The 15705-nt window shown below is 38.8% G+C and overlaps 1 protein-coding gene across 4 annotated transcripts in view; it reads right to left on the bottom strand.

Annotated features, from left to right (window-relative positions):
* Positions 1 to 519: 519 nt before the first annotated feature.
* Positions 520 to 15705, bottom strand: part of GABRB3 (gamma-aminobutyric acid type A receptor subunit beta3) — a 117368-nt gene continuing 102182 nt past the window's right edge. For all 4 annotated transcript variants that reach the window (XM_084505594.1, XM_084505596.1, XM_084505595.1 and 1 more), the window contains 2 exons: positions 14682 to 14926; positions 520 to 4517 (listed from right to left, as the gene is read on the bottom strand). In XM_084505594.1, the coding sequence (XP_084361720.1) occupies positions 4167 to 4517; positions 14682 to 14926 (596 nt within the window). In that variant the 3' untranslated portion in view covers positions 520 to 4166. The remainder of the gene's footprint in view (positions 4518 to 14681; positions 14927 to 15705) is intronic.

Below are 15705 nucleotides of genomic sequence, written 5' to 3' on the forward strand. Positions count from 1 at the left end.
ACCAACAGATAGCAATAGAAAGTGTAGTGAATGCAATTAGCATTCCTGATACAATTAGCATAGCTAGAGAAGAGTTTTTGGCTAATTTTTAAAATATTTATGATGGTTAATGAAACAAATTAACAGGACATCACCATCTTGTTTTGATATCAAAAGCTCTCTTGTCTCCTAGGCAGGCAAAGGTTGCATGTAAAGAGGACAACCTTTCTGCTCTTACCGAGCAGTGCCCCAGGTCAAGAGAGATTGGGTTGCCATTAAGAACCCTGCCAGGTCAGTGGATATAGTTTTCCCTCTTCATTAATCTACTACAGAAAACACTAGGAAATACAGTAGTTTAATACTTAAGAATCCATTTTTCTACTTGTGTGTCAATTTCAAAATACTTTAATCTATTTTTTTCTTTAAAACTGTGTAAGACTATTACATGACATTTAAAACCTAATTAAACATTAGAACTTAGCCAAGCACCAAATTTAGTTGACATATTTCCTCCAACCCCAGAAGAAAAAAGAGAAACAATTGATCTTTAAATCCTTTTTAATAAATGAATATTCATTCATCAATATTTTCATAAAGCATCTCTTCATCATTCCATTTTACTATTTTTTTTTCCACTGCTGAAGAATACCAAAAATACATAGATGTGCCTTAAGCAAAAAAAGACTGGGGTTTAGTTTATCTTTACAATGGAATGAAATCAACTTAGAGTTAAACAACCATAATATTTCTACTTTTTATTGATCCTTTGGGCTATAACACAAGATAGATACTTTTTTTTTTTTTAACGCCTTTTACAGACAAATGATGTGTAAATGTTATTTATAGTAGTATGAGTTAGAAATGAGTTAATTAGCTATAAATACATTACTCTGGTGCAATTTGGTTGGAATTATCTTTTTTTTTTTTTTTTATATATATATAGTCTTAAAGCCACCTATTACATTAAAGTCATACACTGTAGCTAGCATAAAGTGACAATAGCCAGAAAATGTGAGGTCAAGGTAAACACTGTTCTTAACACATGGTTGTGTGTATGTGTCTGTGTGTAAGAAGTGGTGCTGGGACTGGAGGAAAGGAATTGGCAAAAAAAGGCACAAAAATGTGTGTTAAGGATGAAGTGTTAACCTCAAGTGAGTATTTCCTGGCTTTCTTCAAGTCCAACCAAGACTTCAGCCTGTTCAAAGACCAAGCTATTTCTGCCCTATGGAACTCAGCTAGACTGATGAATACAAAATCTCATGAAAATCTGAAACATAAAACTGCTCACTCTTTGCAGTGAGATAAAAGGGGGAAGTACTGATCCATGAAAGGGGCTGCAGTAACACACTGCCTCTTACCCCAGCAAGTGGTAAGAGTCCTTAGAGACTTGGTTCTCTTGCCCATGTGGGGTCCTGAAAGTGCATGTTGCCTCTTCACTCAGGCCAGACTGTAATTTGCCTCCTACCTAAAAATCCTGACTGAAGCCTCTGGAGAAGTGGCTTCAACAAGATGTGGAGTATCACAAATAAAAGGTCTCTTCTTGTTCATAAAGACCCCTGCCTGATCAGATAATTTCTAGGACTTGGAGCTTGAAGAAAAGAGAGAACTGTGATTAAATCATCAGCATGGGACCACTCTTTTCTTGAATCCCATTTTCCAGCACAGTTGTTTAGGGCACTTACTGAAGGACTTGCTCAAAGATCATTTTGTTAGGGTAACTTTTCCAATGCAAAGCCTACTCTTTTTAAGTTTTATTAAAATCAGATTTATTTATTTTTTGTTTAATCATATTTTGATGGTACGATAAAAACAGGGAAGGGATTTTCAACAAATCTACTAAATACATACTTTGGGGAGGTGTTAATTGTTTTATTACTTTGAATATAATGACAACAATGTGCTCTGTAATCCCTTCATAGAGATAGTAAAGAGCCCGTAATTGTGGTTTACCGATGACAACTAATAGTGAGGAGCTTTTTTTAAAAAAAAAAACACAAGCTTTTTTGCTCCAGCTCTGTGGGTTCCTTTGAGGCTCTTCATACTGCACAGTTATTTGCAGCTACAGTGCTTAAAAACTGCAGTTACAGCCACTTTGCACCACTGCCAAGGATGCAGCTGGACTGCGGTGCTGATCCTGCAGGCGCTGGCAGGCGAAGTTAGGGTGGTGGGGATCGCACTGCAGCTCTGCCTCGATGCGGCTGCGAGGAGTGCACTGCTGTTCACAGGGCAGCCCCTCGGTACATCCTGCACCATGGAACAGGCACTCAGGACTTTTTCTGTGCTGCATTTCAGCCCAGAGCAAAGTTTCATAGCTCAGCTGCAAAGAATCAGGGGTTGGAAACAGCAATGGACTGTACAGGGCAACAGCACAAGTATCATTGCTCTCTTCGCAGATAAATCAAGTGAGAACACAGGTCATTACAGAGCCAAGTTATGGCTCTGTAACTGATGATACTTTTCAGTATCATACCCTCCTTTTAATTTTTTTTGGTAGATGCATATCCACATATTTTTCTCCCATCGATGTCTCTAGCTAGCATTCGAAGCTCTCTGCCACAGCTTTCCACTGGTTTCCCCAGGAATCCTACCTGTGGAGAACTGGCAGGACCGTGCCTGAATTCTTGATTTTAATCTACTTATGCTACTGTACCTGTTGGTATTTGTGAATGTACATGATAGAAACACTGCTTACAAAAAATATATCTTCTTTTCTTTAGAAAGGTTGCTCTGATAAATAACAAATTAAGTTTACAGATCTGAAATCGGCATACCTTGATGACTACAGCCTACCAGAATGAAAAAACTTGGAGCCCTGGTAAGGGAATGAATTCGAATGAAAACCAAAGTGGTCACATTTGCATGAAGAATGTGCTTGAACATAATTAACGTTGAAAAAAAAACACATACTGTTTGCTATCTTTTGTGATCTGTGACTGCAGCACACTAGCTTTACAAGTGTACACATATATACTTTAAGTATATAAATAAAATATGAAAATGCTCCATTACTGAATCAAAGTATCAGAAGTGCTCTATTTGTTCAATTCTAGAGAATAAAAGTGTAACATCACAGAAACAAAAATATGACATAGCATGCAATCACGATAGCAAGCACAGGAAAGAAAAACATTGAGAAAATATACGTATATGCATATTATGCAAATATATTTTACATTAACATACAATGTTATAAGAAATGTTAAATAATGTGAATGCATATTTAAAAAATGCTACAGCTAGGTGGTTTCATGTTGAAGTAGCAAATAACCTGAGACATCTTCTATGCTTTCACTGGAATAACAATCTTTAAATCTATAGCAGATGTAGAACACATTGACAGTAGTTGAATTCTCAGCTAAATTACACTAAAAATGTGCTGTTTTCTTTCAAAATGACATGGCAGCTGGAACCAGTCCAAGGGAAGGAAAATGTGCTGTACATTTACAGTACTTACAAAAGATTCTTTTCATTGTTGATGGACACTTAAAATGCTTGTTTGAAATATTATGAACATGTATATGTCTCCAAAGACCTAGAGCAACACTCCTATGATCAACCTGCTTACTGCAGAAGAGAAAGCAAGAGATCATTAAAAACGATGCTTATTCAGGACCGGAAAAATATATTATGACATATAAAACCAAGATATTTTAGCAAAGAAAAATAAATTTGGCTTGATGAAATTGTTCTTGATGGATCTGCAATATAAACAACTTATTTTAAACTTACCAGTGTAACTCTATCGCTTTATGATTAGTGTGTATGGCAACATTTACAAACAATGTTACTAAATACTGACTTTATACACCATTACAGCTGCTTGAAAATTTCTATGACAATCAAAGTTCTGTAGTGATAATATACAACACTTACTTTCTCAAGGCTTGTTTTTGACGACACCTGCCTTTCAATTTAAAAAGATCCTCGAAGTGCATTCTATGTTACATTGTCCATAACCTCAGAATGAGCGTGTACACGCATGTGTGCATACATATATACCTTTGCTTTTCAGTGTGTGCCTACATACACACACAGTTCTTTGCTGTATGTATTCACACATACATGAGTATTCTCTACATAGTAAAAGTTCATATATATATATATTTATATATAAATATATATAAACTCTGCAGGCAAGTAAGTACTTCACTTGTTATAACTGAAGTCCTTTAAAAAAGTTCAGTCACTCAGTTAACATAGTATAGCCAGTAAATTAAGTTGAAAAGAGAAAATGTGAATGGAAACACCATTCTTGACCATCTGTCAATGGCATTCACATCTGTTAGATCAGGGATTTTTATTTTCAGTTGTGAAGACCTTCTTCGTAAATGGCCCCTCTTGCTGTGGGAGCCTGTTCTTTCTGACGGACGCCTTCCAAAGCTTTCACGATGTGAACTTTGTTTTCTGTACTGGATTCCTGAGTTGTCAAAGGATATCGTTGAATTTCTGGCATCCGTGACGCTGGTTGTGACCTCGTTGCTTGCCACCTCATTGTGAATTTCAAGCGATGTCAGCAGAATATTTCCATGGGTGTCCACCTTGGGGGGCAAAAATAGAAATACACATTGTTTCAAGAGATTTGACATATATCAGCAAAACGTGGGTGTATTTTAATCTCCAAAACCATATGTCTTTTAAGAAAGGAAGTATTCATTTTAAGCATGTGGTGATCTTAAAAAAAAAAAAAAAAAAAAAAAAAAAAGGAATACTCAGCTGCTTAAATTGAGGCAAGTACTTAGATACTGTTACAAACAGGGTTATCATACTCCCAAAATCTAGTATAAAACTGTGTTTGGCAAAAACAGTCATTTTCCTCTCAATCTAAACCAGCTGTGTTTTAAAGGATGGAGTAATTCAGTGCAGTAGGGAGAAAGGGTAAAGGATGCAACCTCTCTGCTACAGCAGGAATTTAAATTAAACTGGACAAGCTCTTTTTCAATGCAGGCTTTAAAAACGGAAAAACAAAGTGCAGGTGAAGTTTGATAAAATCACAAGAATGGTGCTGGCCTGATGAACTCTCTGTATGTTGGAACCACGGAGCTTATTTAAAGCTTTTCTCTTAAACTTTTCCTTCCAAAGTTATTTACACTGTTTTGTAATCATGGCAATGCACAAGTGTGGGGCTTTTCCACTTGGATAAGTGATCTTAAAGAGTGGTGAACTTGGGCAAGGAAGAACACTTAAATTAAGGAAGCAGGTGACACTCCTCCCTCTGGCCCTCAGACATAACAGGTGAGCACAGTGTTGAGCACAGGTGAGCAACACAATGCCATTTACAGTAAATAAGAGGACAGTTCTGATCCTTTAGAGCCTTTAACAAGCTTTAGGCCAGATTCCTCAGTCCCATCCTGTAGCACCAGAGGAGCAGCAGCACAGAGTTGGGTACAGCTCCTTCATCCCCCAAAAGCTTTCAGTTCCCAGAAGTGGCACAAATAGGGAGTCCCAAGTGATGCTGTCTCAGTCAGTACTTGGTAGCCTCAGTGGTGGAGCACCACATCCCTTTGTGGCCTGTACCCTGCATGCTGGCGAGAACAAAGCTGGTGCAGCTCTGATTTCCCACCAGCTTTTGGGAAAGAACACTGACCGCTTGATATAAAATAAATGCTCTGTGCTGGGTATTTTCAACTAGTTAATGTTTGTGTGACTCTGTTCCAGTGAACCCAGTTCCCCCCTGAGTCAGAAATAGATTGCAAAACATGGCCAGGATAATTTCCAGTTCTATTTACACAACTTATTCATCTACAATTCAGCCTGAGACTTTGCTCATTAATACCTTATTCTAACCTGTTACATGATCTAGCTGGGTTAACTGTGCCACATCTGAACACCTCATCCTAGAAGCATCAGTATAAAAGTGGTTGAAAAACACACTATTGTCATGGTCTTTTGAAGTTCATACATTCATCTGATACCAGCTCTTTTCCAAGCTTTGTGTGAGGCATTAAAAGTATATGTTGCTATGTGTCTGTCCATATGCATTTAGATATTTTCAATCCTGTTAAAATTATTTAAAATGGATATTTCTTCCATCAATTATAGATGCTACAGTTTATCTTTTCTCTGTAAAAAATAAAAATAAAAAAGTATACCAGTAATGCTTTGCCAAGCTTCTTGCAAATGGAAAAATGAACACATAATGCACACACAAGCAAGCAGAAAAAAATTACTAAGGTATCCAACAAATCCTGCTGCTGTAGGCAATGGTACGTTATGCTGATGAGTGCCTATAAATAAAAATAAACAATGTGAAACAAAACAATGGGGTGGAGAAGCCTCAGTGGTGATTAAGAATTTATTTTTCCCATGGCAGAAACCCACTGGGTACAAAAATATGGGCTTGAGGTTTGCAGAAATTAGTTCATGCTGTTGAGCAGGATCTGCAACTAGGGAATACACACAGCTGTAAAATACAACTGTGGACACCATCACTGCTTAGAGTGGTCTCTGGAAATAACTGCTTCAGTTTGCTCTTTTTTGTTCCTCCCGCAATCAGTACAAATTATGATCAGGATTTGTAATAGCATTGTGTAAAATATCTCTACAGTCTGTAACTTCCTGATGAAGATTAAAGCTTAATCTCTCATCCAGACCCCTACTCATCACATCATCTCCTTTCCCATCTCCTCCCAGGCTTTAAGAAATGCTACATCAAGTTCCTTCAATTTACTCAAAATGCCCCAAAAGAGAACGTTTTACTGGGCTCCACTTGGGTAGTACAGCCTTCTCTTTGCAGGTCACTGCTCCCTTCCCTTCAGCCACCACAGATGTCAGCTGCTTTTTTCCTCAGTGCCTGCTGATCTCTCCTGATTCTGTCTGCCACCTACATACATAAAGACATTAGCCTGTCCCTGGGTACTTCATCCTTCCACTGAGACCTGGATTTCTGTAAGTGAGGTGTCAGCTGAAAGCTTGTACTCTGGAGGGTGTATATTCAGGCTTCTTCAACCCAGAGAAAGGATTAATTGGATTCCACTTATTTCATCACACCGCACAGCCTGCTTCACCTTATCTGCCAACCTTGCATGCCACCCTAATGTAGTTTCTGCCTCTGATCTTTCAGTGATACTGCCGCCTTTCACTGCTAGTCACTGCATCTGTAAATCAAACCAAAAATGTAGTCAAGGAAGTGGCAACATTTCTGTAAATGCCGTAACATACCATTATGTCCTATGAAATTGCATGATAGCATATATTTTCTGCAAATGTCCAATGAAACATATTTGGAAACACGGTTTTGAAATGCATCTCTTTGTTAATAGACTGAGGGACTAGCATGCCAAACACAAGGAAGGAGCAGATGGAGAGAAGAGATCTACAGAAACTGAAATCAGGCTTCTGGTCCACAGATATTCTTGAGACCAATTTTCACAAATTGTATTGATTCCTCCTGAAGTTTTGGATAAACCACCAAAGCTCTCAATAAAGTTACCGCAATGTATGCTAATGCTTTGTGACAATCTGAAGGTGCTGTTGTGAAGTATGAATACTTAATGTCTGCAACACGTTAAGAAGTATTTGTATACAAGCATGACTTCTGAATGATTTAAACACTGATTTAAATGACTTAGACTAATGTACACAAGCTCTCTCAGGGAATAAAGAAGCACAACAATGGCAGGGCATCCTGTGCAAGTTTACTCAGGTTTGCTTGAATATATTGTTAAGGCAAAATCCTCCAGAAGGAAACATGAGTGTGGTTCAGCAGCTCCAGGGAAACTTACTTCAGGTACAAATATGGATTTAGAAAAGTAGCTGAACTGATTACAGACATGACTACACATGACAAACAGGGCCAGTTTCTTTGATAAAACTTTGTTTTACTCTTCATGAGCCTTAGGAGATAATTTTATCACCTCGCTCAGAAATGTCACTGCTTGTGCACTGGAAGGTCTCCCCAAAATTTCTCCCCAAAATGCCAAGCTTTGTTCTTGAAGCCTATCTGAATTTAAAAAGCATTTGGACTGTGCACTTAGTCACATGGTCTAAACTTTTGGGCAGACCTGTGCAGTGCCAGGAGTTGGACTTGATGATCCTTATGGGTCCCTTCCAACTCAGGATATTCTATGATTCTATGATTCTATGATAAATTGGAGAGAGAACAGTATTTGGTCATTTCCCTCCCACTTCATATGATCCCAATTTAACCTAAAGATTTCTTTCTTGTCTTCTCCAGAGTTCCTGGGCCTCCATGCCTCCCATGGCCTCCTTTCTTCCTGAAGCTGGCCCCACCTGAACCCCCTCATTCCTCGCTTCCCATGGCTGTCTCACTGCCTGTGCTCCCATCTCTTTCCAGGGCTGGTTGTTTCCACAGAGTGTTTCCAACTGAATTTATCAAAGCAGATGAAAACAGTGGAGTACAAAATCACTAATGAATTCCCTGCTGAATCAGCATGGATCTAAACAGGCAAAATTGATGATCTTATTCAGAATCAATTTCAATCAAACCCCATCTCTCCCACCTCTGAATAATTACTGCTCCTGCACCATGAAGCAATTGGTTCTCACGTAACTCCATTTGGAGGCTGAGAAGCATGAAATGCTCTGAGACGTTTTATACATAGAAAAACTGATTTGTTTTACTCTTGCAGGAACTCTCCTTCACCAATAGGCTCTGCTGGAATGGTACATTGTAGATCTGAAACTTCAACACCCTTTTTACACTGGGAAAGCCTACTTTCACAGTCCACTTTTTACTTCTACAAAACACCACAGTGGCTTGTTTGGATGTTAAGTATTATATTTTTAAAGACATGAAAGGAAAGGGCTGCTATTGAATACCTTTCAAGATTCTTGGAAAACTTCAGCTTTAATGCAGTTTGAAAACACTTAACTAGGGCCAGAAAACTACCATAAGGTTTGATTTACTATTAGATAGTGTCTAAATTACTTCAGGTTCATTTAGTTCTCTGTTTAATGTTCCATAAATTTTAAGGAGTACTTTACAATTAAATTTCTTCTTCCTCAGAAATCTTTCATTCTACTACACAAAAAATAGAAAGAAGAAGCATTTTGCTTGAACCCCACTGCTGCTGTTTAGGAGTTCATCAATCCCAATTTTTTAAATACCATGTAAACATTTTCCATCATCTGCAGCAATATAAATGCAAATAGCAGGCTTAAATAATAGCAAGAAAAGCTGTCTCTGTAGTTAGTCTTGCACTATTTTACATCAAAATTACTATTGAAGTATATTACTCCACAAAACAGATCTCCTCTTAAAATTATAAAATGGAAATTACTTTTGGTTGAAATCCTAATCTAGACTCAAGCCCCCTGATTGTCACCTGCTGTGCCCTGGTGCAAGCGTGCATGGCTGTGCAAGAGGTACACTACCTGACAGCAGCTTCCATCTTCTTTATTCTTTATTTTTGTGTAAATGGCTTTCCAACATGTAAGGCAACAAGAGAGCTGGCCCTAAGTGTTATCAGTGCTTCAAGCAAAATTCATTGACCATATTATGCCTCAGATTTTTTAAATAATAAATATTAATAATTTAAAACTCCAAGCACAACAAAAATGATATTGTTGAGTGTTCTCACTGCATCTAAAAGTCACAATTTCTTATATTAATTAATAAGCACACCAAAAAAAAAAAATAATTAAAAAAAATGAGTATTATGTTGATATCAACTGATGATATGATGATATGGATGAACCCAGGGTAGCTGGCAGAACTGGGAAGATGAAAAGATCTTGAAAATAAAGGAAAGTATGAAGAAAAAGAAAAATTTGGAAGCTGCATCCTAATATTGCTGACCACCAAGTAAGAACAGAGTTTGACAACTAACCTTGATGTATTTGAGCTAAATTAGTACACACAAGATCCCCCTGGTGCACAGTGTATGTTCCCATCACAAACACTACAGAACTAGCACTCTTCCCACAGGAATTGTATTCATCACCCTTTAAAGATATTTTTCAAAACTTGGCACCTAGTCATCACACTCATGTTTCAGAAATATCCCACTATTCAAAACAGTACCAAAAAAAGTATCCAGGAAAGCTGAAGATGCACAGGAGAATGCTGCCAGCTTTGCTATTCTCATATTTCCCAGTTTAAACCGAGTGATAATTCTACCACAGCAGCCAAGATACTCATTCTCAGAAGAAAATCCCACTTGCAAGAGCGGTTGCTACGACTGTCAGTGCCTTAAAAGCCCAAAGTAGATGTAAGTGGCATGAGCCTCTGTTCCCAGTAGTGCCTGGTGGGAAGCCGCTGCCTTGGCCAACAGTGGAGGGCTGAACTGGGAACCTCTGGAGCTAAAAACCCATGCAGCAACTGCCTTGAGTAGAAGGGTCTTTTTATAAAGGGTTTGGTATTATTTTTGTTCAAAGGAAGCTCTTCCCACATGCCTGACAGCCACAGGGGGTTGAAGCTTGAATGAGCTTGTGTGATAGCTACCCTCCTGATCGATACCTTGGGGCTGAACTTTTGGTCCCACCAAACCGAAAACGTAAATTGCCACAGCATGAACTATGAAGAAGTATTTTTAGCAGGGGACTGTAACAAATCATAACCTCGGTGGATTGGCCCAGAAGGAGCAATGTCCAAAACACATGCTCACCAGCTGATTATGCCAGTAGCCTTGATCACAAGAGGGAACAAGTGAGAACAGGATTGCCTTAGAGCTCTCTCATGCTGATTTAGTTGTAAATTAGGCTGTATCTGAGCCTTATTTAAAACAAACAATTTATGCAGCAAAACTGAAAGTGCACAGAGAGCTACAAATGAATCCTGAAACTACCAACAGAAACAGGAGAAATGGAATTGATCCATAGCAGTGGTGGTCAATTTTCAAAGGAAAACATTTTTACAGTCCATCTATTCTTTTCAGTCAGTTCTTCCACAAAGAAAAGAGTTTAATTTAGGCACTGATACCATAGACAGAACAAATATTTTATGAAAAATCAAGGTCCTGTTCTTCCTTTACCCTAGAGCTGGTCTTTATATATATAAACTGATTTACTGACGTTTTCAAGGGAGTTTTCAATCCTAAACTGGTATGTGTGCAAAAATTGTTTTATTCAAAAAAGGAGTATCCTGTGCTTGTCTCCAGTAGCTATGGTTTACTGGGATAAGCTGGAAGACTGCAGAGAGGAAAGCTATTTAAAGTGTGCTATCTGAAATAAAATATGATGCAAAAGCAGTCAAAAGAAGACACAGCTATGTGTGAAAATCTCTTTGTTGTCAATTGCTGATCCATACATGAGTCATGCATAAAGGCTCTCTCAGGTTTCATCTCAGCACCAGCTCTGACTCTTGAAACCGTTTCCAGAGATACCGTCTACCGAGGCATGCTTCCATCACCACACTACCTTCAGCAGTGCTACATGGGAGAAAATAGGACAGAGTTTTCCTTTCCCCATTGCTTTTCTACAACGCAAGAGGTGACACTGGCTGTGCTGTCTGCATGCTACACCGGCTCTTCCTTCCCTTACTCCTGCAGCTCTTGGGCTTGTTGGCTTTCACACATGGGCAAAGCTGGCCAAAAAGCTGCGATGGGAGCAGGGAAGCCAACAGGCAGCTCAGCAGCAGCCGCTAGAGCCCTCCTCAGCACAGCAAGCCTCGGTGACAGCACATCAGGAACAGCTCAGAGGACAGAGCCTGAAAGCTTGGTGTTGGAGAGGCATGTCTGCAGCACCAGCATTGACATGGAATTGACTGTGCCAGTTGCAGTTTTCTAGACCCACAACCTCAGACACAGCACAGTGCAACTCCATGCATGAAGAAGCAGAATTACCAAGCAAGGCAGTTATCAAATAAAACACAAAACATATCCAAATCTATGTGTTTTGTGGCCCAGAACATTTTTGCTATTAAAATTCTCCTGCTCCACAATCAAATGAAACCGGGAAAGCATGAAAAACCCTTTTGCTACATTAAGGGTGTTTATAACCAAGCCTGCTAGCTTGCTTGCCAGACCTCAGTCATCACATGTGTAAGGCGCAAACTGCACCACCAGTTTCCATGCTGGTGCTGCTGGTCTTCATGGGCGAGAGTGCTGAGTGAAAACAACACGGCATTTCCCCTCATCCTTCTCCCATACCTGCTGAGTAAGACACATCGGCTCAGCACCACTGCCAGTCTCAGGCACCACAAGAGCAATGCTCAGGCTCAGAGCCTGAACTCCAGGCAGTGCTGTGCTGTCTCCGCTCTCCTAGCACTGCCTTCCAACATGAGCCTGTGGTTTCCAGCTCAGGCTGAATCGCTGGATCTGATGTAGCACAGAATTGTTCTGTCACTACACCCGTAAGTTACAGCATCTGATGTGGACAATAAATGGACTACGGTTTATTTGCTTACTCTTTTTTTTTCTTTTTCTAGTACCCTGAGCTAGGGCTCTGAATCAATGACAGAGAACTCATGCACGTGGTTCATATACAAGCAAATTCAATTACTAAGACAAAACAGAAAAAGATCAACCCAAAGTGGTAGGCTTAAAGACAAACTAAAAGTAATTGGTTTTTCCAGTTTTATACCAGAAACCTTTTCAACCTTTTTGGAAAAAAGCATACATTATGACAGTCACCAAAGACTGAGAGGAGATGTAAAAGGGGCTGGCAGTTTTTAGACACTCTCCCTTCCTTTAAAAATGCATGTCAGCCCTAAATCACGTGAGATTTGAAATATTTTGTAATAGAAACCTTGCCTTTCTGCATGGAAAGCCTGAAGCCTCACTGAAAAGATGAAAACAATAACTTCATTTAACTAACACAAGTGAGACTCTAACCTCCCTTACTTGTGCACTATGCCTTCCATCTTTGAGTCTCTCCCAGGACATCCAGCCCAAGTCCCAGCTCTAAAGGAAGAAGCAAGCAAGTGCTAAACAGCCATTATTTCCATCAGATTCAACAATCTTTGAGACTCATAGAAGAAGAGGTTTGGTGCCTCTTTACCACTCCTTGAAGAGGTCCAAGTCAAGGCTGAAGAGATTTCAGATACAGCCTTCCTTGGAAAATGTGTTAAAAACTCTGTCATGACCACCTGTCCTACTACAAACATGGATGCCTGTACAGGTTGGTATACAGTGGGCATGATCCAGAACCGTGGAAGCTTTGTTTCTGCTTCAGGGCTATGGTCTCTGAAAGCCCTGGTAACCTTTGTCCAAAGTGGTTTAGATGGATTTTCACTGAGCTGCTCATCCTGAAAGCAATAGGACCTCTTTCAGCTCTGGTGCACTGCTCGTATCTTAAGTTCAGTTCATACGTGGTCAATATTAAACCACCAGAAAAGTCATATCAGTGCACAGTATTTGCTTAGGATGGTCCAGAAAGAAAATAAAAGGTCGTAAGTCAGAAGTGAGATAAAATGGTTGATATATGGTATGATCAGGGGAGTATAAAAATGACATGATCTGGGTATAAGAAAACCACCTTTTCGTTAGTTAAGGTGTTACACTTCTTTTGACAATGCTGACCAACTGATCTCTATATATAAGTACAATCAGGCATAGGGTCATATAGGGTATGTAGTGAATTATATAAACCATTTAAATGGATGAGATCCGCCAGATGGTTTTCCTTGGGAGATCTGAACTTTAATGCATACATCTGTGTTACCTGCTTAAAGCTAAAATCTCTATTGCTTTCAGTGTGATACTCTTTTGTTTTCTTTTTTTTCTTCCATTTGCTTTCTTCTTATTATAACTATTTATTTTTACAGGAAAGGGAATTCATTCTTCCTGTTAGCTTAGTCCTAAGCAGTGCTGCCAACTGTGATGAGGTCTTGGTTTCATAACAGAGTGGACAAAAATGAATTGATTGCTTCAAAAAATATTTCACAGATGTGAGTGTTGATAATTAGGTGGAGTTCTGCATTACATCTATCATAGCAGACAGAATCATTAGAATCATAAAATACAGCTTAAAATTACTTCTATGATATTGGTATTTAATAAACAGGTAGTAGTTTTGTTTCTGTGAACTCCTCTAATTTATAGCTGATAGAAAAAAACAGTCTTACTCAACAGAACCGGCTGAAAAAGCCTCATTGGGAACATTTTAGCCAGAAAATATGTTCTACTGGAACTGACATGACTCACTGATATCACATATTGTTGAATACCTTGAATTTTTCTTTCAAAGGAGAAAAAATAGTATTCATTGCACAAAATAATACTCAAGGCAAGGAAATAGGATGGAGTGTAATCAGCACTGACCATGCCAATACTGTGCTTCAGAAGCCCATCTGAAAGTTTCTCTAGGACTCATAATTTTCTGTTGGCCTTCAACAGCAACAGATGTCAATGCCACACACAGCGGTACTGCTATGTTGGCCAATTAATTAGCATGGCAGGACTAATCCTTTATCTGCTTTCTCCCATTCTAAATGTGTCTGCTGGAAGGGAAGTGAGAAAAAATATGCTGGATTCCCTTGTGTAGGTATTTAAACAAATTAAATTACATTTGATTTAAGCAAATAAATGCCTTTGTAGAGCTGAGCCTTTATTTCCAAACTAGCTGCACTAGAATTGTTTTCTTGTTCTTACAGTTTCTTGTCAAACAGATCATACTCTCTTAAATTTCTGCATACCTAAATATATTCTTCTATGTAGGACCTTGTATATAAAAATGCCAAAGTTTGCCCACAAAAAGGAGATGTGGTTGGTGATGTTTTTACACATGATTTGTTTGTTAATTTCATACAGTTAGTTTTTGTAATAAAAGAAACAAGCAACTATATATAGATAAAAGAATCCTACCCGGCTGCCTTCAAACTTTGAGCGATCGTTGTTTGCCTTTGCTGTTTTTTCCGCAAGTTTCTTCTGCCTTTGAGGGCCTTTTCCAAAGAAAATGTAGTTGACAAAGGCGTATTCAAGTAAGGCCAAGAAGACAAATACAAAGCAGCCCATAAGATACATGTCAATGGCTTTAACATAGGGAATTTTAGGCAAAGTCTCTCGCAGATGAGTGTTGATTGTTGTCATAGTCAGCACAGTTGTAATTCCTAGACAAAGAAATAAAAGAGCACACATCTTACAAACCTAAGCGGATCATGCTTCAATTTTATTTTCTTCTTTGGCAAGTTTCCCTTGTTAGTGTGAAGAAGCTTAAAAATGTGTAAAAGAAGTCTCTCAGGTGACATCACTGCAATTGAAAGCAAAATTAAAGCTTGAAGCATTATTATTCTGTTACAATATTTCCTTCATACAACCTGGGGGAATCACTAACAAGGGTGCGTGTCACCACCGCAGTGAATTAATGTTGCTTCAGAGAAGCCAGTGTAGCTGTACTGAGGATCTCTTCCAGGAAGACCAAATCGACCTGCGACAGAAAGGCACATTTTCTGCAAAGCATTAAAATATGTGCTCTTCCAGCACTGCACAGCCATCAACACCACAGAGATTATTTTTTTTTCAAACAGTAATGAAACTAATTAGGGGTCTGGACAGATAAAACCATGTGAACACAATAAGGAAGAGCAACTCTATAGATGGTGAAATTTATCATCCAGTTTTAAATTTGTAATAGTTAAACAGTTGGCTGAAGTTAGCCCTGTAGAGCCCCACTGTAGTAGATGGAGAAAGAAAAGCAGCTTTCTAGAGCAGTTCATCCCATGTGTTTGAGACACCTATTTCAGGATAAGACAATGTAGCCAGTTCATGAAGAGGGATTTGAGATGACTATTAGATCAGTAGTCTAACTTTCACATGGCTAGACAGAAGTGAGAAAAGTAGTGAGCTGCAGACAGGTATGCATATTTGAGGGGAAAAAAAAAAAAAAAAA

This window comes from Aythya ferina, assembly GCF_964211825.1.
Source record: "Aythya ferina genome assembly, chromosome: 1".
Lineage (NCBI taxonomy): Eukaryota > Metazoa > Chordata > Aves > Anseriformes > Anatidae > Aythya > Aythya ferina.